Source organism: Peromyscus maniculatus, chromosome 13, assembly GCF_049852395.1.
Source record: "Peromyscus maniculatus bairdii isolate BWxNUB_F1_BW_parent chromosome 13, HU_Pman_BW_mat_3.1, whole genome shotgun sequence".
In the NCBI taxonomy this organism is placed as follows: Eukaryota; Metazoa; Chordata; class Mammalia; order Rodentia; family Cricetidae; genus Peromyscus; species Peromyscus maniculatus.
In genome coordinates this window covers 59,180,997-59,204,253 of record NC_134864.1, presented here as the reverse complement: position 1 = coordinate 59,204,253, position 23,257 = coordinate 59,180,997, and the positions used below count along the sequence as shown (strand labels likewise).

The following is a 23,257-nucleotide window of genomic DNA, read 5'->3' as shown; positions in this document are numbered from 1 at the left end:
AATAGCTGCTTACTGAATAAACTCATTAGTGGCCTACCACAGAAGTTCAAGGACTGTTACTATACTAGCATTTCTTAGCATCACTCCCAAAGGGAAGAACACACTTTTGAAGTATAGGCAGCTTTTCCACTTCCTAAACACAGGCCCACTAAGAGTTGGACATGACTTAAAATAAACCCTTTCTGCCCATTCATAAAGCATTTTGAGAAATCAAGAGGTGAAAGGTGCTATGTAAGTACAAAATAATATTCACGACAGTTCAAAGTACTACTTTCCTATGGTGATGGAATGGTTATGCTACACTGAGGGGAGCAGCCCAAAGGTACTCTTCTCGTCATCAACAAACAATGGACTTGACAGAGAGACCATCACTTTATAATGTGTTCTGCTATGTTCCATAATAAACCAGGTAACAGAAAATGAAATTAGGCCACTTATTCTACACAAACCAATACTTTACCAAAGTTCTGCATTTTACAAGTTATATTCAAAAAACACACACAAATTAGCATTTTGTACACGAATGTTTATTTCTCAATTAAACATTCCCTTTAAACACAAGGAATGAATTCTAAATCTTCATAAAGATGAATAAAAAATGACATCCCTCCAGTATAGTGTGTGTAATCACTGTGTCCTTGGTCACTACTGGCGTTTACTGTTTAACATCAAAAACAAAAGTTATTTAAAAATCATGCTACTGGATTTCTACCCCCTCCTATGACCAGCTCTACACTGATCTGCAATGTTTACAAGTTTATATCATCAGATCGAAGCAAGTTTAAGGTGTGAAACAGCTGTGTATTAGACACACAATCAAATTACAAGATGTAGTCAAGTTCGTATCGAATATAGGTGTTCTTATCATCATTGTAGATTCTTGGGTAATGTGCTATGAGCGCGTCCTGGGAGCCGATGTAGATGGAGTTGTAAATTTTCCAATACACATCTCTGACTTTGCGAGCTGGGTGAAAGAGGCCCTAGAGTAATTAGAAGGTAGAATGTTACTTTAACAACTACAAGCTGTGAGGACAGGATCAGGAGCATTTCGTTTAGCTGGCGTGATGGGACACACCTTTAATCCCAGCACTCAGGAGGTAGGCAGAAGCAGGCAGTTGATCTATCTAGGAGTCCAAGGCTAGCCTAATCCATAGTGAGTCCCAGGCCAACCAGAGCTACAGAGTGAGGCCCTGTCTCAAAAAATAAACAAGTATTTCCTCTGAAGAGGGAAGGAAAAAAAAATCCGGAAACTGCACAAAACTGCAATGGGTAAAGACAAAATTAATTCCTACCTCAATGTAGAACTGCACCCCCGTGGTAATTAGTAAAGGACATTAGCCCACTTGAGCACGGCTCTAACAGGCCTCACCCTTCCCCATCCCATTCCTAAAACTGGTCCCCAAAGTTCTTCACACATCTGGTCACTTCCTCCTCCTTAGGCAGACCATCAAGGTCCAGCTACAAAAGGGTTCAAGTCCAGCAATCAAAAGCCCCCCTTTGGTTCACCTAATTAACATGCCCAATCAAAACAGACCACCTCAACCTAGCCCATTCTAACACAAACCTCCCCTTTTTCTCTTCTTAAACATTACACCCGATGGGCCGGAGAGACGGCTCGGTGGTTAAGAGCACTGGCTGCTCTCCCAGAGGATGGAGTTTAATCCCCAACACCCACATTTCAGCTCACAACTGTCTGCAACTCTAGTTCCAGGGCTTCTGACAATCTCACACAGACATATGTGCAGGCAAAACACCAATGCACATAAAATAAAATTTAAAAGTAACAAAAAATTACACCTGCTGCCGGGTGGTGACCCACACCTTTAATCCCAGTACTATGGAGGCAGAGGCAGAGTGGCCCCCTGAGTTCTAGGCCAGCCTGGCCTTCAGAGTGAGTTCCAGGACAGCCAGGGCCACACAGAGAAATCTTGTCTTGAAAAACCCAAGGGGGGAGTGGATGCATCTGCAAGGTCACTTGCTCCTCTCTTTCCGTCTGAGTCAGAAAACAACCACTTGAACTGCTTACTAGAGGCTCTCTGTGGAGACAGGTGTTTGCGTGCAGTCTGTGCCTATCAGGGCTGGGAGGGGCCCACTCAGCAGGGTCCCCTTCAATTAGGCTGTGACTGACTTCGTAATAAACTAAATGATTTTTGAGTGAGCTTGTATAAAACCAAACAAACAAAACCCCACATTTAGCCTACCTGTAAGCAATACTGCAACATTCTGCATGGTCCAATAGCCACTCTCAGGCCCTCCAGAGCTCCCATAACTGCCTGGATTACATGGGGAGATGTCTCAAACACATTAGGCCATACATAGTTCAGTAAGTGGTTCAGAGAGTCTTCACAGCCAAATCCATACACACCAAGAGACATGTGTTGTACCACTGCACTAGCCGTCTGTCGGTGCACAAGGTCCCTGTAACGGGGGAAAGTCTTTAAGTTAGTCTTAATTGTATGAGAAATATTCACTTGCATGTTAGGAACTAAATTACGTTTGACTAACAGTATCTCCTTTAAACTCTGTAACCTTAAATATGATAGTAAGTCAATACCAGCATATAAATCAAATTAAAGTTGCTCTCAAATTTTTCATTCAAAAATTAAACATAGGAGAAAAACCAATCAGGTTTTCAAATCCGCACAAATAAGAACTTTCATCTGAATTTGTGTTCATAACAATCAATGTGCTATTCATTTTGTACCTATTCTGAGTACATGGAAAAAAAAATATCATGCTCATGCATTTTGCCAAGCTATTAACAACATCACCCTTTGAATAGTAACTATATATATTAAATATTAACTATAACACTGTTACTTTTATTTATCTGATTATTTAACACAATAAAGCAGAAGTTCTCAATAAGTTTTCCAACTGAGTATTCTTTTAGTCATTTTCAACTGAGTTACCCCTACCTCAACTTACAAATACATCTCTTTTTAATTTTTATTAATTCCTTGAGAATTATATACAATGTATTTTGAGCTTATCCATCCCCAAAGCATACTTTTGAAATAAATATAGAAGCAACAAATACTGTGAACTCTACAACTAAAACATGAAAACCTTAGCCGGGCGGTGGTGCTGCACACCTTTAGTCCTAACACTCAGGAGGCAGAGGCAGGTGGATCTCTGAGCTCACAGCCAGCCTGATCTACAAAGTGAGTTCCAAGACAACCAGGGCAACTGTCTTGAAAAACAAACAAGAAAAAAGAAGAAAAACTTTCTAAGAGTTGAGATCACAAAAAAAGAATGTAAAAGCATAAGAAATTATTGATACATGAAAATTACAAAATGTACAACTGACAGAAGTCTGCAATGTTCTAAAATGAATTTGATATATTAACTGAGAATATAAAATTCAAATTTATTTGCAGTGCAATATTCAAGTGTTTTTCATATGAACAATCCCCAAACCAGAAAGTTCTGCCAAACTTTCAATTTTACTATCAGTTTTATTTGTAATCAATATATGAAGAGACAAGTCATGTTTACTTTTCACAAAATTCCTCTAATTAGAACACAACTTTTAACCTCAAATCACACATTTCAATGGTTGTAATGTTCAGGCATGCCTCATGAAGAAGCAATGAGAGAGAAACAAGGTCATGTACCGCTATTTTGTTTGGTCCTGGAACAAACTGAAATTACTAATGTGTCTTCATAATTACATCTATACTTTCTGGTACCACACTAGTCAGTTTAAGTTGACCTTATGAAGGTTACTGAGTGACTTTTGATACACTGAGGACTGAATCCAGGACCTCATGCATGAAAGGAACACTACAACCCTACCCAATTTTCACAATTTTGTTTTGAGACAGGGCAGTCTTAATATATTGTGCAGGTTAGCATGGAATTTTCAATCCTCCTGCATCAGCCTCTGTAGTAGAGGTTGGAGGCGCAACGTGGCCAGTTTAATAATTTAAGCTGTACATAAAAGTAACTACTTGAACCTCCCTACGCTTTCATTAGAAATCTTGTCGGGTACAATTAATTCTGTACCTCAACCTACAGTAAAATGGCAAGACTCTTACCAAGTAATTCACAAGCAGTACTGAACTAACAGCTGCCATCTGAACACTGGGGCCTGCAAGGGGAAGACTATGTTCTGGTGGAGTGCTGGCTTACAAAGCATGTATGAAGCCCCATAAAAGCAAGCCTGGTGGTACATGTCTACAGTTCCAACACTCTGGAGGTAGAGGAAGTGAGGAAATATGTTTAAGGTCATGTTCAGCTACCCTGGGTGACCTGAGACACTGTCTCAAAAACAAAACTACAGGTTTCACTGCCATACAGATTAACTCGTGTTCATCTTTTATTCGCCCTAATTGTTTTTAAAAAGTGCTTCAAAATGTATTTAGCTTAACACATATGAAATGAGACTAACTCACTACAGCAAATATTAAAGTAAGAAATTATACTTATTGTGGGAAATAATCCATCACAGTAATGTTTCTTCCCTAACAATACAACAAATAGGTCATTTAAAAGTTATCTTAGGCCGGGCGGTGGTGGCGCACGCCTTTAATCCCAGCACTTGGGAGGCAGAGCCAGGTGGATCTCTGTGAGTTCGAGGCCAGCCTGGGCTACCAAGTGAGTCCCAGGAAAGGCGCAAACCTACACAAAGAAACCCTGTCTCGAAAAACCAAAAAAAAAAAAAAAAAAAAAAAAAAAAGTTATCTTAGTGGGGCTGGAGAGATGGCTCAGAGGTTAAGAGCACTGCTTGCTCTTCCAAAGGTCCTGAGTTCAATTCCCAGCAACCACATGGTGGCTCACAACCATCTGTAATGAGATCTGGTGTCTGTGGTGGGGATATGTGCAGACAGAACATTGTATACATAATAAATAAATAAATCTTTAAAAAAAAAAAGTTATCTTAGTAAAGTCTAACATGAAGCATATTGTTAATTATCTTTCTACATTTAGTTTTAGTCACTCACCTATCCATTAACGCATCCTCAAGTAAAGGCGTTACAGCATAGATGTAGTCTTTTCCCATTTCACCAATATACTCAAACAAGAAGGAGAGCGATTTTAACACTCCATTCTGAACATTGAGTTCAGGAACTCTGTATTCGTTCATTAAAGCAGGGAGCACTGTGAAGGGGGAGCACGTCTCGGCAACAATGGCAATGGCTACAGTAGTGCACACTCTGTTCTGCCTTTCCTGAACTTTGAGGTTGTTTAAAAGCGTAGCCAGTACATCATGGGGGCTGAAAAGAAACAAGAAATTATACATCAGCAAGGTATCATACTATTAAACTTGTTCTCAGAGAAAAGAAAAACTGCAGTGGAATGGAATGGAGTATCACTGGACATTGGTAATGTTCTGATACAATGTAGTACTTTTCTTGCCACTAGAATTGTGGCTTTTGACCTAAGAGCTTCATACAGGGAAGGAGAAAATGATATAATTATAACCTCAAAAAATAAAATAAAAATATTAAAAAGAAAGTTTAAAAAGGCTCCAAATTGTCAGATTTTTCTTTTTCTTTGCTTTGGTTTTTCAAGACAAGGTTTCTCTGTGTAGTCCTGGCTGTCCTGGAACTAGCTCTGTATACCAGGCTGGCCTAGAACTCACAGAGATCCACCTGCCTGTCTAGATTTTTCTTAATGTTAATTCAGGTAGACTCATTTTCAAATATAATTTTTACTCTTTAAATTTTTGAAATATAAGCTAGGCGGTGGTGGCGCACGCCTTTAATCCCAGCACTCAGGAGGCAGAGCCAGAAGGATCTCTGTGAGTTCGAGGCCAGCCTGGGCTACCAAGTGAGTTCCAGGAAAGGCGCAAAGCTACCCAGAGAGACTGGGGGGTGGGGGGAGGGACTTTTGAAATATAAAGAAATTTAAATGGTGGATTCCAAAGCCAAGCAGAATATCCAAAACAAAAATATCCAAAACCCTGGATTCCCATGCTCAAACACATAAAATCTGTTCCTCATCTTCCCCATTAACCCTTCTCCCATGTTTATCACAAAGTGAACATTAAGATATGAATTATATATAAATACTGCATGTTGGCCCACACCTTTAGTCTTCTTAGCACTTGGAAGAGAGGGACAGACTAATCTTAAGTTAAAGCCAGCCAGAACTACACAGTAAGATTCTCCAGAATAAAAAGGTAAAATCAAATAAAAACCGGAGCCAGATGGGTAGATGAGATCAGGTTAAGAGCACTGGCTGCTGGACCTGGGTATGACTCTCAGCACCCACATGGTAGCTCACAACCTTCTCTAACTCCAAGTTCCAATGAATCCAATACTACCTTGTGGTACCTGAGGACAGCAGGCATACAAGTGGCTACAGACCTATGTGCAGGCAAAGCACTTATATACATAAAAGGTTTAGATGACAACAACAAACATTAAAGTGAGTTTAATATACAAAGAAAAAAACCTTCATGTCGAGAATTTCATACGTGCCTAACTTGAGTTTGGTCAAACCCCCCTTGTCTTTCTAAGATCTCTCTCGTCTCTCCCTTCCCCCACTGGCCCTCCCAACCTTATGTGCTCCTTTTATAAATCCACTGAGTCAGGGCTGGAGAGATGGCTCAGTGGTTAAGAGCACTGGCTGCTCTTCCAGAGGACCCAGGTTTGATTCTCAGCCCTCACATGGTGGCTCACAACCATCCATACCTTAAGTTCTTGGGGATCCAACACCCTCTTAAGACCTCCACAGGCATCAGGCACGTATATGTGTAAATACATGGATATATATATATATATATATATATATATATATATATGCATAAAATATATAAATCTAAAGAAACAGTTTAAATCCACTAAGTCCCCATCATGCTAATGTTCTGTGTATGGGTAGAGATACTGTGCTGAAGCATGTGTAGCCAGCCTCACAGGGGCCCATCTCTTATCACCGACTCTTCCCAGCAGTCATCAATTGCCAATAGCTCTTCAGACAGGGGAGAGACTTCATGAACCCCTCTCCGATCCACGCCAGTGTTTTGACTGGCTTGATCTTGTGCAGGTCAAGTGCAGTTACAACTCATCTAAGTTCTTGTCTGCAACTACGCTGTCATGTCCAACAAGTGTTCTTTTGCTGCAGATGTCTACTACCTCTGGCATTTACAATCTTTATATCCCACTCTTCCAAAACAATCATAACATCTTGAGGATTAGGGGTGTGATATAAATGTCATTATGTTAAAGGATAAACTGCCCCCTAAGTTTTTATCTTTATACCCATAAATCAGTGTTATTTCTCAACCCTTATCAGAAAAGCTTTTAACTTTTAAAAATATATTTGTTTATTTTTGTATGTATGAGTAGCCTACATGTGTGTCTGCAGATCCCCGACACTGGAGTTACATTCGTGGATTGTAAGGCATGTGGGTGCTGGGAATCAAAGCTGGCTCCTCTCTAACAGTAGCCAGTGCTTTTAACTGCTGAGCCATCTTTCCAGCCCCAGAGAAGCTTCTTTTTATTATTAAGAGCAACTAAAACAGAGGCCCATAATGGGACACCATGGAGATTAAGACGGTAGAGTACTCATCCCTCAATATTTTAAGCAATATCCTAGCTGGACATGGGGCACAGGCTCTTAATATGCCTTTAATCTCAGAACTGGGGAGGCAGACCTCTGAGTTTGAGGCCGGCCTGGTCTACAAAGAGTTCCAGAACAACCAAGACTACATAAAGACCCTGTCTCAAAAAAGAAGAAAAAAATTAAACAATATCCCAAAAAAGACCAACAAAAACTTGAATGTACCCTGAAAATGGACCTATTTCCCTCTCTACTACAGTAGGGGAAATTTTAAAGCATTCTATCTATTTTAGTTCAATTAAGAATTTAAAGAAATAGTTTAAAAATAGGGAAGGGCAGGTCAGTAGTTAATGAAATACTTTTTCTTCAAATGATTAACTATTCGATGCCTCAAAGATGTCTACATGAAAGCATTTTCCAACACAATGATTTGTTACAACCTATCAGAAAAGTGAAAATACTCACCCAATGGCCTTTGCAATGTAACCAAAAGTGTTGACAGTAGCTCTTCGAATAGCTTTCTTGTGAGCTTTTAAGAGTTCTAAAAGCTCAAAGCAAATCCTCATCCACTCTCTTGCAGACACATATTCAGCTCCCCTAGTTAAAAATAAATAAATAAATAAAATTAAGTGAGTTACCATTGTTGTGATGTCAAGGTGCTTTGACTTTTGTTTTTGTTGTGCTGGGAAGAAGCCCAGGGCCTCACACATGGGAAATAAGGGTCCCACCCCTCATTCAAACGGAAGTTTAAAAACAGTAAATGTGCATATTCAGTTCTGAAACCACTACTAACTCTCCTTAAATATTAAGTGAAAACTAAAAAAGTGGTGGTGCACACCTCTAATCCCAGCACTCAGGAGGCAGATCTAAGTTCAAGGCCAACCTGGTCTATATAGTTGGTTCCAGGCCAGCCAGAGATACAATCAGACCTTGCCTCAAAAGAAAATTAAACAAAAAGAAAGAAAACCTGGCTCAGTTTTAAAACTACACTGCTAAGCCGGGCGGTGGTTGCACACACCTTTAATCTCAGGACTCAGGAGGCAGAGGCAGGTGGATCTCTGTGAGTTCAAGGCCAGCCTGGACTACAGAGTGAGATCCAGGACAGCCAGAGCCACACAGAGAAATCCTGTCTCCAAAAAACAGCAACAAAACTACATTGCTGATTCTTATTAATAGCCAAAGTAAAATTTGACTGAAAATATTAATCTAGGATAACCTGACCATATTGCACTTAGGTAAGCAATTTTAAGTAAAACTTGCTCACTGAATACAAATCTGCTAAATCTAAAAAGAAATACTGCCTATAAGAACGTTTAAGCAGTCTACTTAAACAAAGTATGAGACTGTTACTACTTCTTAAAAATGTTGGGGTAATCTGCTTACCTGTCAGCAATTCGTCCAACAAGGTCGATACAATTCTCTTGTACTTTTTCATGCCTGTTCTTTAAGATGGGCGTGAGTCTAGGCAAGAGATCTTTAATTGGTGGTGTCATCTTATGCATACCTATTTGACAGAAAAAAAATAAACTATTACAACATGAACTGCAACCTCTGTTCATTTTTCCTTTTACTGTGCAATGCAATGCATAAATATAAACTTACAAGCTACCTATAGATAAAAGCCCCAGATTCTAATTAGATTTAGAATTTTTTAAAACTTTAGCTTCTAATTACATGTAGAAATGAAAGAAGCTGGGCGGTGGTGGCGCACGCCTTTAATCCCAGCACTCGGGAGGCAGAGCCAGGCGGATCTCTGTGAGTTCCAGGCCAGCCTGGACTACCAAGTGAGTTCCAGGAAAGGCGCAAAGCTACACACAAGAAACCCTGTCTCAAAAAACCAAAAAAAAAATTTAAAAAAAAAAAAAAAAAAAGAAAGAAAGAAATGAAAGAAATCAGTGATTTAAAGAATGAGGGTTACACTGGGCGGTGGTGGTGCACGCCTTTAATCCCAGCACTGGGAGGGGTGGGGGAGGTGGCAGAGGCAGGCGAATCTTTGTGAGTTTGAGTCCAGCCTGGTCTATAAAGTGAGATCCAGGACAAGCTCCAAAGCTCCAAAGAGAAACTCTGTCTCAAAAAAAACCAGGAAAAAAAAAAAAAAAAAAAGAGGGTTACTCAATAACAACAAGTTTTTATTTAGTTTTAAAATGCTATTTGCACACTGACATTTAAATATGGAAACGGCCTATGTTCTGACCAAAGACAACAGTATAAGCAAAAGCAGACATGTAAATCAAATCAGAAACCCCTTAATTGCAAAACCAAACAGATCTCCAGTCTTCCTGAAGTGCAGGGCATGCCTGGATGATATTTAAACCTATGAAGTGGGGGAGGGAGAGGCAGCCAGCAGGGGCTCTTTCTCTAACTGAAACTGCTTGCTGATTCTGTCACTTTTCTCATGTTTCCCAAATAACACGGTTTACAACTCTGACAAACCAGAGACCTCCACATGGTTAATTGACTGTTGGCAGGTCAGTATCTTTAAAGCATACAAGACTGGGCTGAACTGTGAATTATATGTAAAGGTAACCATTCAGAGATCTATACTGCATAAACACTCCTTACTAAAACAGGGAAAACAATGGTTATTATCTCCAGGTATTAGGAACTCTTGGCCTTTTCCCGCCCCTTCAATCCCACAGAAGTTACTTCCAAACACTATGCTTAAATATGAGACATGTTCTCCCCCGCCCCCAAACAGGGTTTCCCCAGCTATCTTGGTGCCATACAGCAGGCTGACCTCGAACTCCAGACATCTGCCTATCTCCCAAGTGCTGGGATTAAAGTTGTATGTCACTACTGCCCAGCTACACTGAGATTTTAAAGTCAGGAATGCCTTTGTTTGCTTTATCATTACTTCCTGAAAAAGACACCCAAGACTGATAGCTGTATCTTCTTCACTTATGACTAAAAGATAGGCTAGGTTGCTGCTTTACCTCATCGTCGTCTTTGAAATCACTGCAAACAGAAAATCCTAACAACCCATCAAAACACTTTCATATACAAGACTGACTAAACAAAGACCATTTCTAAAGCTCAATTACAACTTCAGGGTCGCCCCACCCCCTCACAAAAGAGACTGGATCATTTTCTAGCAGATATACTAGTTCTACCAGGGTCCTCTCTCCCAGCAACTCACACATTTTGTGCTGTAACCATTTCCATACTTTGTAAGTCCTAAATTTCCCCTTTAACATTTTTAAGTAAAATATAAATATAAAATAGGAAAAGAAGACCTTTGTGACATTCTCTGACAACCCTGAAGTGCTCAAAAAATAGAAAAAAGAAGAAAAAAAATCAACAAACTCCTAAATACCACTTTATATTTTGCTTTCAAATTACAAAGAAAATTGCAAGCCAAACTCTCACATGATCAGGCCATCACATACCTATTACATTTACAATAGCCTTCAGTGCTCCAAGAATGCTGCCCAATACTTCAGGGTATTCTTCACCCAAATATTCATACAGCACCACACCCAAGTGCCCCATCAGTTTTTCCTGTAATAAAAGAAACATTTAAAATGTTACTTTCTCCATTAAGCTACCGGATTTTTTATATATATATATTAAAATCTATATATAAAAAAACCCTGGTAGACTAGATAGGTTACCTCTTGACAAGTCTTCATAACAACAGCAGTTCTGGAAATCAAGTCAGCTGCTTGTTGCCTAACTTTTGCTGATTTGTTATTTAAACGCCACAAAACAGTACCGCAGATCTGAGGCAAGTACGGTTTGACTCGTTTGCCAAGAGCATTAACTACTGTGCCAAAGCCATTCAACATTACTGAATCCTAAAAGAGAAAAAAGCTAATTACACTTTTTTAAAAACAAACACACAAAATCACTAAAAATACAGAATTTAGTTTTAACTGAAAAGTTGATTGTTAAATAACATTCCATCTATTCCAACCACCCAACATCCCGTTAGTTTTTAAATCAAATCCAAAAACTTAAGGTAAAAGAACATTTGTTGAAACCGAGGAAAATTAGTACTTAAAATGTCAAACCTAAATTACTTTTAAGGGATACCTGCTTTAAAAGGACAGTTTTCTATATAAACGAAAGTCACCAGCAACATGGCACCATAATTAGCTACGATGGGCCTGGCTGGCAGTTGCCCTCAAGCCTGCCCCCAAGAAACACATGGTGGAAAGAGAGAACTGATCCCTGAAAGCTGCCTCTAATTTTCTCCCACACACATGCACACAAAATAAAATTTAAACCAGAAATAAATGATTAGTAGCCATTACCTCTGTAGTCTGTTCTTGGAAAGCATAAAGAATGCCATCAATCAGTTGTTCTTCAAGTTTATGATCAATATCTGCTGCCCCTAGGTTACCCATAATTTTCTCAATTGTCTCCATCACCATCTTCCTGTACTGCTCAGCTTCGTCTTTCAGATCATCCACAATCCTAGATATAATTTCTGCAGCTCCTACTTTGTTTGCCAGCTCCACAGTGGTGTCGACTAACTAAAAAAACAAAAGCAAAACCCTTCCAAATGAGTTTCTTTTCTAAGGAAATAAAACTTCCTACTAAACCTTCACAGTGAGAGCAGCTCCTTGCCTATAATGCTAGCACTCAAAAAGCTGAGGCAGCTCTTCCAAGTTTGATGCCAATCTGGCTATATACACAAGGTCCAGGCCGGTCCAAGAAATATGAGATCCTATCTTCAAAACAAAAACAATTCTAAGTAAAATAACTTAAGTTCCAGCAAGCTAGAGAAAGCCTCAATTTACAAAAACATCGCCTCACAGTTAAGCACTGGTGAGCTGGGAGGCCAAGGAAGAAGGACCAAGAATTTGAGACCAGCCTAGACTACAAAGTGATTTTGTCACTAAAAGAAAAAAAACAACAGGGCTGTAGGGAGGGTTCAACAGGTAAAAGGCACTTGTCAACATACTTGACAACCTGAGTTTGAGTCTCATGATCCACCTCCAAGAGGGAACTCCAGCCAGTTGTTCTCCTACCTCCATAACATGCATGCACTGGGGGCACGTGCACACACCAAATCTAAGTGTAATTTAAACACAAGCACTTGTGTACACCCAAGGGGGTGGAGGTGGAGACAGGACTGGGCTGGAGAAATGTCTCAGCAGTTAAGAGTACTGGTTTATTCTTCCAGGAAACCCAAGTTCAATTTCCCAACACCCACAATGTGGTTCACAAACATTTGTAACTTCAATACCAGGAGATATCTGGCTCACAATTGTTTGTAACTCCAATACCAGGAGATCAATGATCTGGTCTCTGTAGCCATGAGACACACCAAATGGTGCAGATACACACACACAGGTAAAACACCCATACATACATTTGAAAAATAAACATTTAAAATTTTTAAATGCGCCGGGCGTTGGTGGCGCACGCCTTTAATCCCAGCACTCGGGAGGCAGAGGCAGGCGGATCTCTGTGAGTTCGAGGCTAGCCTGGGCTACCAAGTGAGCTCCAGGAAAGGCGCAAAGCTACACAAGAAACCCTGTCTCGAAAAACCAAAAAAAAAAAAAAAAAAAAAAAAAAAAAAAAAAAAAAAAAAAAAAAAAAAAATTTTAAATGCACTAGTTTTATGGGGATTTTACATTAAATGCATGCTTTCCAAAAACATGACAAGAAAGAGGCCAGGTGTAACAGAGCACACCTTTAATCCCGGCACTTAGAAGACAAAGGCAGGTAGGTGGACCTGTGAGTTTGAGGTCTACATTGCAATTTCCAGGCTACACAGTGAAACCCTATCTCAAAATAGAAAGTAAATAAAAGGGCTTAAAAAGTTCATCTTCGGTCACAGTAAAGTACATATAAATTTTAAGATAGCCAAAGCAAATTATTGTATGTAATGTGCATTCTAAGTAGACAATTCGTCAAAAAGCTTTTTGAGACTCAAATTTTAACAATAAATAAAAGGTCACCTGTCGGTAATTTCTTCTATCCAGAGCCATTCTGTGTTGCCAGAAGTGTTTAAAGAAAGGTGGAAGAATTTCCGTTTTAATGTAGTTTGCTTCTACACCATCTGTTCCACAACACTGTTTCACCACCTAAAAGGTTAAAAAAAAAAAAAAAAAAAAAAAACACTAAATCAAACACGTGACATTGACACAACGCAACATAGTTTTGTTTTGTTTTTAATGTTATAAAGACCTCTTTGACCTTCCAAAACATGCACATTACGTTAACAAATATATTCCTACAAACTGGAACAACTAATTACCTTCAATACAATTTTCTTCATTTCTTCATCTGGAGACTGGAATTCTCGAATAAGGATTAACATCACTTCTCTGGTATAGTAGTTGGCATATTCTGCATCCATAAGAGGAATAAGATACCCAATAGCCTTTAAGAAAGCGGCCAAACCCTATTTAAAAATAAAATATATAAACAGACACACGTCAGGAAATTAAATTGAGGTTGCCTTACTGAATAGCAACAACCCAGAATCTAAGAGCGGACTTACCTTTCCTCTGTGCTGGCGGATACCCTTCCATAGAGGCTTGAGCACGGAGTCAAACGACTCGATACCGTAAGGAGTCGCTGCTTCAGCCAAAGCAGCAATAGCCAAAGCACTGATGGTCCGAACTTTCTGCTGTTCATCCACAAGACCTACACAAGCCAACACAGGCGTGAGCCGGCCCCAAGACCTCATTTTCACAATCCAGCCCAATCATCATCAAGGTCTCTAACCATGTCCCCAAACTGCAAAGCACTGATGGTGTGAACTTTCTGCTATTCATCCACAAGACCTACACAAGCCAACACAGGCGTGAGCCAGCCTCAAGACCTCACTTTCACAATCCAGCCTGATCACCATCAATGTCTCTAACCATGTCCCCAAACTGCAAGACATGTTCCAGTCAATACAATTTCCGCAAAAGCAGTTTGTTAACAGAAACTGTTACAAACCCCACTTCAAAATAGAGCCCATTTGTGTGGGAAAGCCCTTTCAGTTATTCCCCACCCCCAATCAGTAATCAAACATTCAGGACAGCTGATCTACAAAAGTTACATCACACTTACCGTGTTCAATGATTTCAACTAAACTTCTGAGATGTGGCAAGATAGCACAGCCCATAAGAATAGCTATCTGTTGTACAATCTTAATACCAGTGTGCCTGGCTTGCCAAGACTTCTTGCTTTTGCACACAGCTTTTAAGAAGGGCAATAGAGAAGGAATGCCCAGGGCAGAAGCTACAACAGCAAAAGCTCGAGCTGTTGTGTTTCGGACATACTCATCCATGTTATCTATATCAGGTCTCATGGTAGAAATCATAGTAGCCAGACCAGCAGCCTAAAGACAAAAGACACAACAACAGCTTCAGTTAATACCATCAATCCTCAAACCCTTCAAAAGGCAGACTTCCTTTTCTAGGAATTGAATGTGAATACCTTTGCCAAGTTAGAAATAATCTCTCGGCCTTCCACTCTGGCATAGTAATCTTCATCAATCAGCAGCGGCTCAATGACCACAAGAATCTGAGAAAAAAAAAAAAAACACAAGAGGAATTGCATTTCCACATGAACCTACAGTTATCAAAAAACTTTGTTTATCAAGGAATGGGGTTAAAGAATTTTAATTCCATAACATCAAGCCCTAGATATAGGTGAAAATTAAATGTAAACTAACATTAAAAAATATATGAGCACTGTCATATAAAGATGATTCTTTATTCTAATACAAAATAAAATATCTATTCTCATTCTAATCTGTCAATAAAAGCAATTGGAAAAAATGAGTTAATAACTCAAGAGTAAAAATGACAAAAAAATTTACATATATCTTTATTTTTATATATGTGATGCTTGCTTCTGGAAGAAGAAAAAAGATCTGGTAGTTGTGCTAATTAATGTTAATTGTCAATTTGGCAGGATCTAAAACCACCTGGGCAATGGGCCTCTGGGAATGCCCTTAAAAGATTATCTTGCAAAGACCCACCTAAATTGTGGGCAAAACCCATTGGCCGGGCAAGAGATCCTGCACTAGAGTTAGCATACATCCACACAAAGACATAGGCCAGCCTCGATAACATGGTGAGACCATTTCTCAAAAACCCCAAAAGATCAGGACAGACTAATTCAACACTGATTAACTCTGAGGATGCTATACATTGTTAAACTTTTCTAGACTATGCTTGTATACATTCAACTAAAATTTTGAACTTTAAAATTTTAAGAACACAAGGAAAGGGGCTGGAGAAATGGCCTGTCAGTTAGAGGGCACTAGCCACTCTTCTTGAGGACCCAGGGTCAATCCCCAGCACTCACATGGCAACTTAGAACATCTATTAACTCCAGCTGTGGGGGGATCCAATGCCCTCTTCTGGCTTCCAAGGGCAACAATCATGCAAGTGATTCAGGCAAAGCACCATATACATGAACTAAGTTTGTATAAATATGAGGACAAACTGGAAAAATAAACCCTTGACTTTTATAATGAAAAAATACTAAACGGCCAGGCAGTGGTGCCACATGCTTTTAATCCCAGCACTCAGGAGGCAGAGGCAGGTAGATCTCTGAGGCCAGCCTAGTATGCAAGGCTACACAGAAAGACCCTGTCTTGAACAATGCCCACCTCCCCACTAACCTACCACCGAAAAAGAGCTTCCAGATTCCAGAGAGTGGAAAACAGAATTCAAGCAATAAAAATTAGACCATTAAATACTACTTAGAGAACCAACCAACCTTGTGCACATATGGCCGTACTAAGTCATCCAGTTTATACAGTATCCTATCAATAACTTTCACAAGTAAATGACGCTCTTGATCCTCAAGTGTAGGAGACATCAACAGAGGAAGAATCTGGTTAAACAAAGGTCCAGCCCCAAATTCTCGAGCTTTATCAGTAATCTGACGTAAAGCAGCCTGGGGAAAAGCAAAAAGAAAAGATTATTTTCATTTATGAGCAAGCATTCAGAAGGGGTAAATTTCATCAGGAATCATATTTTGATGTATACTTAGGTAAGACAATTTACATCTAAGAACTCACATGACCCAAGTTTACTGGTATCAGCTCATTCAAACAGGGTCATTTAGTGGCAGGTGAGGTGGCTAAGAGGGAAAGGGGCTTATCACCAAGCCCACTGACCCCACCACAAGCCCTGGGATCCGGACAGTGGAAGGAGAGACCAACTTCCACAGCTGTCCTCTGACTTCTGTCTACTCTGGAGTATCACCTACCCACATGCCTGTACACACACCCACGCACTCTGTATATACTAAAGAAATGAATAAATGGGCATAAAAGAAAAAAGGGTAATTAATTTATAGGGCTTGTAACATTCCTCAGAGGGTAATGGGTACTAGCCACCAAGCCTGATAATCATTTGAGTTCAATTCTAAGAACCCACAAAATAGAAGGAAACAACTGATTGTATGTGTGCCCATAAATAAATGTTTAAAGGATAAGTTAGTTGTGCCATAGAACCATACAAGTATATACCATATGCCTTAGTTGAGCCATAAGAGCCTTCCAGAATCAAGCCACATTCAGTGGTTTTTTTTTTTTTTTTAAAGATTTATTTATTTATTATGTATACAGAAGAGGGCACCAGATCTCATTACAGATGGTTGTGAGCCACCATGTGGTTGCTGGGAATTGAACTCAGGACCTCTGGAAGAGCAGTCAGTGCTCTTAACCTCTGAGCCATCTCTCCAGCCCCTACATTCGGTGTTAACAGAACAACTCACGTAATTTTCACTAATCACTTCTAGTTCTAAACACTCTAAAGCTGTCAAGGACAAACGGAATTTAATTTTCTCATATCCTTATCAGAACAAAAATCCTTTGATTAGAAGAATTAAATTCACTGAGCCTGGAACATAAGTCTTTAATACCAAGCAGCTGCTCCAGAAGAGGATCCAAAGCTCAAGGCTTGCCTGAACAAGCTTAAGGCCAAGCTAAGCAACTTATCAGAGATCATATAAAAAGCCAAAAAAGGAACCCGAACAGAGTGCCATGTCTTATTCTGTTAATTCCATCACTCAGGTGGCTAGGCAAAAAGGATTGCTATCAGACTAAACCCAACCTAGGCTGAGTTTCAGGCCAGCTTGAGGTACAGTTTGAGAACCTGTCTCAAAACAAACAAAAATAATGATATAATAATTTAACAAACTAGACCGAGGAGCCAGATGTGGCACATACTTTATTATTTATTGTTCATTAAAGGTGGAATACACCTTTAACTAACTGAAACATTTGAGAGCCAGAGGCAGGTGGATTTCTGGAGGTTCCAAGCCAGCCTGGTCTACATAGTGAGTTCCACGGCAATCAGGACTAAAAGCCAAAAAAATAAATAAATAAATAAAATAAAAACAGAACTTACCTTTCTCATTGGAGGTGTACCATTCTTAATTTTTAAAAGCAACTTCATTATTTTTCTCTCTTTTTGCTCTTCTGGACTAAGTGTTGATTCATCAACATCAACCTACAATGAAATTGAAAGGCAGATCAAGACAGTGATTTGTAACTCCCAAACAAGAGCAATACTTCATTCACTTCTGCTAGCATCACTTACCAATAGTTTATCAAAGTACTGAATGTCATCAGGCTTCAAAAACGGCAGGTTCCCAGACGGCTGGTCATTGACACTTTTCATCGTCCTGTCTTCAGTCTGCATGTGGAAACCAGTCATACCGCCCAAAGGTGTGGGGGTTGCTGTCAGCTTCCGGGCTGGAGTGCGAATAGGAACATAACCAGCTGGCGGGGGAAGGACCTAAGAGAGTCGCAATGCACGTTAGCAGGACGGCCTTGACTTCACACACTGAAGGACAGCACAGCAGCATTTACACGTACAGAGAGGTTACAATTTATTAGCTAGCAAGCTTATTTACCTGGAGAAAACATAACCCACTGTTCAAAATTAAAAGTTAAGATATTTATGAAAAATAATTTCTAATTCGTTAAATTTTAATTAACAAATTAGAAATTAAATGAGAAAGAAACAGATGAAGCACTCTAAAAATTCTGGCCACATTCAAACAATAACATGTTTGAAATATCAACATGCTGTAAAGCCAACATGTGAAATTAATGAAACTTGAAATTATAAAAACTACACACTTGGCTCAGTCTGGGAGGAAGGGACTAGACCTGCCTGGACTGAGTCTACCAGGTTGATCGTAGTCCTCGGGGGAGGATTTGCCCTGGAGGAGGTGGGAATGGGGGGGTGGGCTGGGGGTAAGGGGAGGGGGTGGGAGGGGGGAGAATAGAGGAACCTGTGGCTGATATGTAGAACTGAATGGTATTGTAAAATAAAATAAATAAAATTAAAAAAAAAAGGAAAAAAAAACTACAAATCAGTGATTTCCCAAAAGGTACCACTGTTAGAGCAAATATTTATAATCATTCATTTAAGTGGAAACAAACTTACATGGTTTATATAATAGATTACAAAAATCATGTATATTTTAGAAATAAATTGAAAATTCACATAAACCCCTAAATACTATAAAAATGTATTTTAAGACTGAACTCTACAAAACTGACTTAAATACAGAAAAGTAAAACTAAAGTATTTGCCAAGACCCTCTGAAAGAAATGCCAAATCAAACCTATTATAAAACCCATTGAATACCTAAAAATATGAGTTAAAACAATAGGATTCGGTTTAAAGCAGTGAGACTTTTGTTGCTAATAACACTTTCCTCGGTAGGACAATAAGCCTAACACAGGTCCTCTCCAAATAGTCAAATATCATGTCTGAAAAATGTCAAGGAGATTGAAGATTTGATAAACATATCTGATGCCACCTGTACTTCATTAAATTATTTTTCTGCTGCTTGTTAATGCATGTGCAGCATGGACCTCTGACTAAGCATTTTGAATAAAGTAGAATTTATTCCTTGATTCTTTAGTATGTCAAATCCACTGGTGTCACTGTACACTGAAGGTGTACTTTAAGATTGTACTTATTACACTCACAAAAGAACAAGTATCCTTCCTATTGGTATTAAGGAAACTAAGGACTATAACTGAGAAAGATATTTAAACAATCAACATTAGATTGTCCACAGGCAAAGCATTACATGGAGGCTACAAGGTGACTTTGGTTTTTAATGTTTTATTGATTAATTCTTGTCCTCCTGGGCAAATGCTCTAGACTGAGGAATATGGCACGTTCATCGGCAGCAATAACTAACCCAAACCTAACGGGATGGAGAAGCGCATACACCTGCACACTACTGACAACAGTCAACAGCAAAAAGGCTCTAACGGCCTCTATAAGATTAAGGTTAGCCAGGCGGTGGTGGCGCACGCCTTTTACCCAGCACTTGGGAGGCAGAGCCAGGTGGATCTCTGTGAGTTCGAGGCCAGCCTGGACTACAGAGCGAGTTCCAGGACAGCCAGGGCTACACAGAGAAACCCTGTCTCAAAAAAAAAAAGATTCCTTACTTAAAAACTAAGAAAAGCCAGGAGTGGTGGCGTACCCTTTAAACAAATCTGTGAGGTTAAGATTAGCGTGGTCTCTATCTGAAGTTCTCCAGACTAGCCATGATTACACAGTGAGACACTATCTCAAAATATAAGAATAGTTCTTTACTAGCGGGCATTAGAGAAATGGCTCCCCAGTAACTTACAACACTTGCACCTCAAATCGTGAGGACCAGAGTTCAGAACCCACGTTGGGCAACTCACAACCGCCTATAATTCCAGTGGAGGAATTAAAATGGCTTCTGCAGACACCTGAACTCACATGCACATACTCATACACATAATTAAAAATAAAATAACATTTTTAAATTAACTTTCACTTTATGTGCAATGATGTTTTGCGTGTTGTGTGTATCTGTGTTAAGGTGTCAGAACTCCTGGAGCTGGAGATACAGTTGTGAGCTGCCATGTGGTTGCTGGGAATTGAACAGGGGTCCTCTGGAAGAGCAGCCAGTGTTCTTAACCACTGAGCCATCTCTCCAGCCCTTAAAATTGTATTTTTTTAAATGTTTTTGTGTGCCTGGATTTAAGCTTGTACACTTGAGTACAGAGCCTGAGAAGACCCACAGGTGCCAGGGAGCTCTCTGATGTGGGTGCTGGGAACTGAACCCCACCCTCCTCCAAGAGCAGCACATGCTCTTAACAGCTGAGCCATTTCTCCAGTCCCCAAAAGGAAATATGTTTTTCAGGGGGACAGTTTGAGACAGGGTCTCTTTGGCCTGGAACTTGTTATCTGGACCAGACTGGCCTCAAACTCAGAAATCTGCCTCTGGCTCCCATCAATCACCAGGATTAAAGACAGGCACCATCACAACTGGCAAAATAATAAAGCTCCATGTTACTCATTTCATCTCTATTACTTTTCCAACTGAAATGCACTTAGTAGTACCTATATAAAAGGAAAAAAAAAAGAAGGAACTGACTAATAAATCTGGGTGAGGCCTATGCAAATTTGCCAGGTGATTTTTTTTTCCAACCAAATGCTTAAAACTCATATCCTAAATACCAACACATTCACCATATATTCATCAATAGTACCTTATATCCTTCTGGGAACATAGCATCTAATTCTTCATCAGAAAGTGGGCGGTTTCGCTCATCAATTTCTCTCTCCCATCGCCAAGCCTGAAGCTGTTCAGGAGTCATGCTCATTATGTGACCTACCAAAAAAGCCAAGTTTTAATAATCCACAGTGCAAGACTTTATCATTAAATAGGTCCTTACTGTTTGTTTTTATATTAGAAATGCAAATCAAGACACTTTTATATTCTTATTATTAACAGAAAAGCTAGCACTAATAGCACCCAGAAAAAAACAGCAAAAAAATTATAACCGTTACAAGAGAAAGAATGAATGAATGATTTCCAATGAGCATTTCTACCTGGAGTGGGGGTAGCCATGTTCATGGCTGGTGTGCCGATTGGGGTTTTTCCTGGAGTCAGAACAGGAGTGCTTCCCCCCATCTGACTAGCCGGTGTTTCATCCCAACGAGACTTTCTTTTACTTGCTCCAGGAGTTGGTGTTTCCCCGATAGAGTCTCCTCCTCGATCTGTTCGAGGAGTCTCAGCCCATCCACTTCCATGCCCAGGAGTATCTACAAAAACAAAGAGTCAGTAAGATCACACTATTAACCACTTTTCAAACACTGCTTCCCCCACATGCAAAAGGAAGATATTCCAAAAACAAGATATACTTAAAAGTTTTGTTCAGTATTTTTGGGTTTCCTTTCTACTGACTACAAAGGTACACACACAGCAACTAATGAGAAACAAAAACTTGTGTTTTCATCCATATGATCAATCTGTGGAACCATCAACTGTTTATCTTGAGTCATGTTCCAGCTACTCTCACTAGACATCCAACACTAGATTTAGGCAAATTTCTGAGACAGAACATAAAATATAGGCTAGCAGGAGCCAGAAGAAAGCATTGTTTAAAGGATGAAGTTTCTGTTTGGGTCACTGAAAAAAAGATATAGAAATGACTTATAGTCATAACTGTGCAACACTGTATGTTCAAAGCCACTAAATTGTATACTTAAAACTGGTATATTTAAACATACACACAGGAGGCTGAGGCAAGAGAATCACCAGGTAAAGACTAGTGAGATGATATCCAACACATTTTTTAAAGTTAAAAAAAAAAAAAAAAAACACAAAATTATCATCCTTTTATTTTTTTTAAAATACAAAATTTATCTTCTATGGTTCTTCCCATTAATCTTCAGCCTCTTCAAAAGGGGGAAAGAATTCATAAAAGGGTATATTCATAAAAAGGGTATATTGTTTTGATGAGACTTTTTACAACTGTGGCTGGATGTCTTTCTTTAGTCTTCCAAGAAGGGCCATTTTACTTTTTTAGAGTTACTTTTTAAAGTCATGAGGTCAATAACTTGGACTACTATGCATGTAAGTGCTAATGCAAATTAAAGCCCAAGTTGACCTCCAGCAGCAGTTCATTCTATGTTGACAGTGAGAGAACACTTTGCCTGTTAGGATACTGTTACTGGTGGACTGAAATGCTGAAGAAACCCCTCCCCCTATTTTGTTTTTTTTTGCAAAAATCAAGGTATATTCTAGGGTTTCCTGGTTGATCTCAACAGATAAACTGAGATGATAGTCTTAGTTCAGAAATGATCTGAATGTAGATTTACAGTCTACGTGTACAGCTGGCTAAGTGAGATCGCTTTCACAGTTCTGCATGTATCCCATCGGCTCCTCATTAGTCACTGAACTCTTAAAACTGGTATTGTAACATTATTACAATGTTTTGCACCAATTTTATAAACTTTACAGTACAATATGTGTTCCTTTTCTGAGGCAAACCAAAGGTATATTTCTCAAGGTTCTGCTGCTATCAGCAGCGTTGATGGAGGATTTCTTATACGTTTGTAATAGATAGAAATAAACCAGAAAAAAAAAGTGGTGGAGGAAAAGGTGAACACTGCAAGAATACTCAAAAGGGCTGAGAGTTGCAAACGCCAAGATTGGCTTTGCATAGTAAATGGAATAGAACAGCTCTGAACTATAGCTTACTTTTCCTGGTTTGGTCTGACAGAATGATTGAATGCTTTTGTATAAAAATCAGAGCCTTAAAAACAAGGATTTGGTGAGATTGTAAAATGGTGTGCCACTTTGGCAAAACAGTCTGGTGGTTGGTCAAAATGCAAAACATTGTTACTCTGTTACTCAACAATTCTACCCTTAGGAATATAACCTCAAACTACTGAAAATGTGCACCTATGAAACATGTACATGAAGGTTTACAGCAGTGTGTTGCTAATAGTAAAAAAGTTAAAACAACTCAAATAGCTATCAAATACTG

At 39.3% G+C, this 23,257-nt stretch overlaps 1 protein-coding gene across 2 annotated transcripts in view; it reads right to left on the bottom strand.

Moving 5' to 3' along the window:
- Positions 1-505: 505 nt before the first annotated feature.
- The window catches only part of Sf3b1 (splicing factor 3b subunit 1), a 50,766-nt gene continuing 28,014 nt past the window's right edge, over positions 506-23,257 (bottom strand). For both annotated transcript variants that reach the window (XM_076550382.1, XM_076550383.1), the window contains 18 exons: positions 21,315-21,527; positions 20,972-21,093; positions 18,018-18,215; positions 17,826-17,927; positions 16,186-16,365; positions 14,893-14,979; positions 14,524-14,794; positions 13,964-14,109; positions 13,718-13,864; positions 13,419-13,544; positions 11,763-11,984; positions 11,121-11,303; positions 10,896-11,007; positions 8,893-9,013; positions 7,975-8,106; positions 4,947-5,219; positions 2,202-2,418; positions 506-980 (listed from right to left, as the gene is read on the bottom strand). In XM_076550382.1, coding sequence (XP_076406497.1) covers positions 822-980; positions 2,202-2,418; positions 4,947-5,219; positions 7,975-8,106; positions 8,893-9,013; positions 10,896-11,007; positions 11,121-11,303; positions 11,763-11,984; positions 13,419-13,544; positions 13,718-13,864; positions 13,964-14,109; positions 14,524-14,794; positions 14,893-14,979; positions 16,186-16,365; positions 17,826-17,927; positions 18,018-18,215; positions 20,972-21,093; positions 21,315-21,527 — 3,011 coding nt within the window. In that variant the 3' untranslated portion in view covers positions 506-821. The remainder of the gene's footprint in view (positions 981-2,201; positions 2,419-4,946; positions 5,220-7,974; positions 8,107-8,892; positions 9,014-10,895; positions 11,008-11,120; positions 11,304-11,762; positions 11,985-13,418; positions 13,545-13,717; positions 13,865-13,963; positions 14,110-14,523; positions 14,795-14,892; positions 14,980-16,185; positions 16,366-17,825; positions 17,928-18,017; positions 18,216-20,971; positions 21,094-21,314; positions 21,528-23,257) is intronic.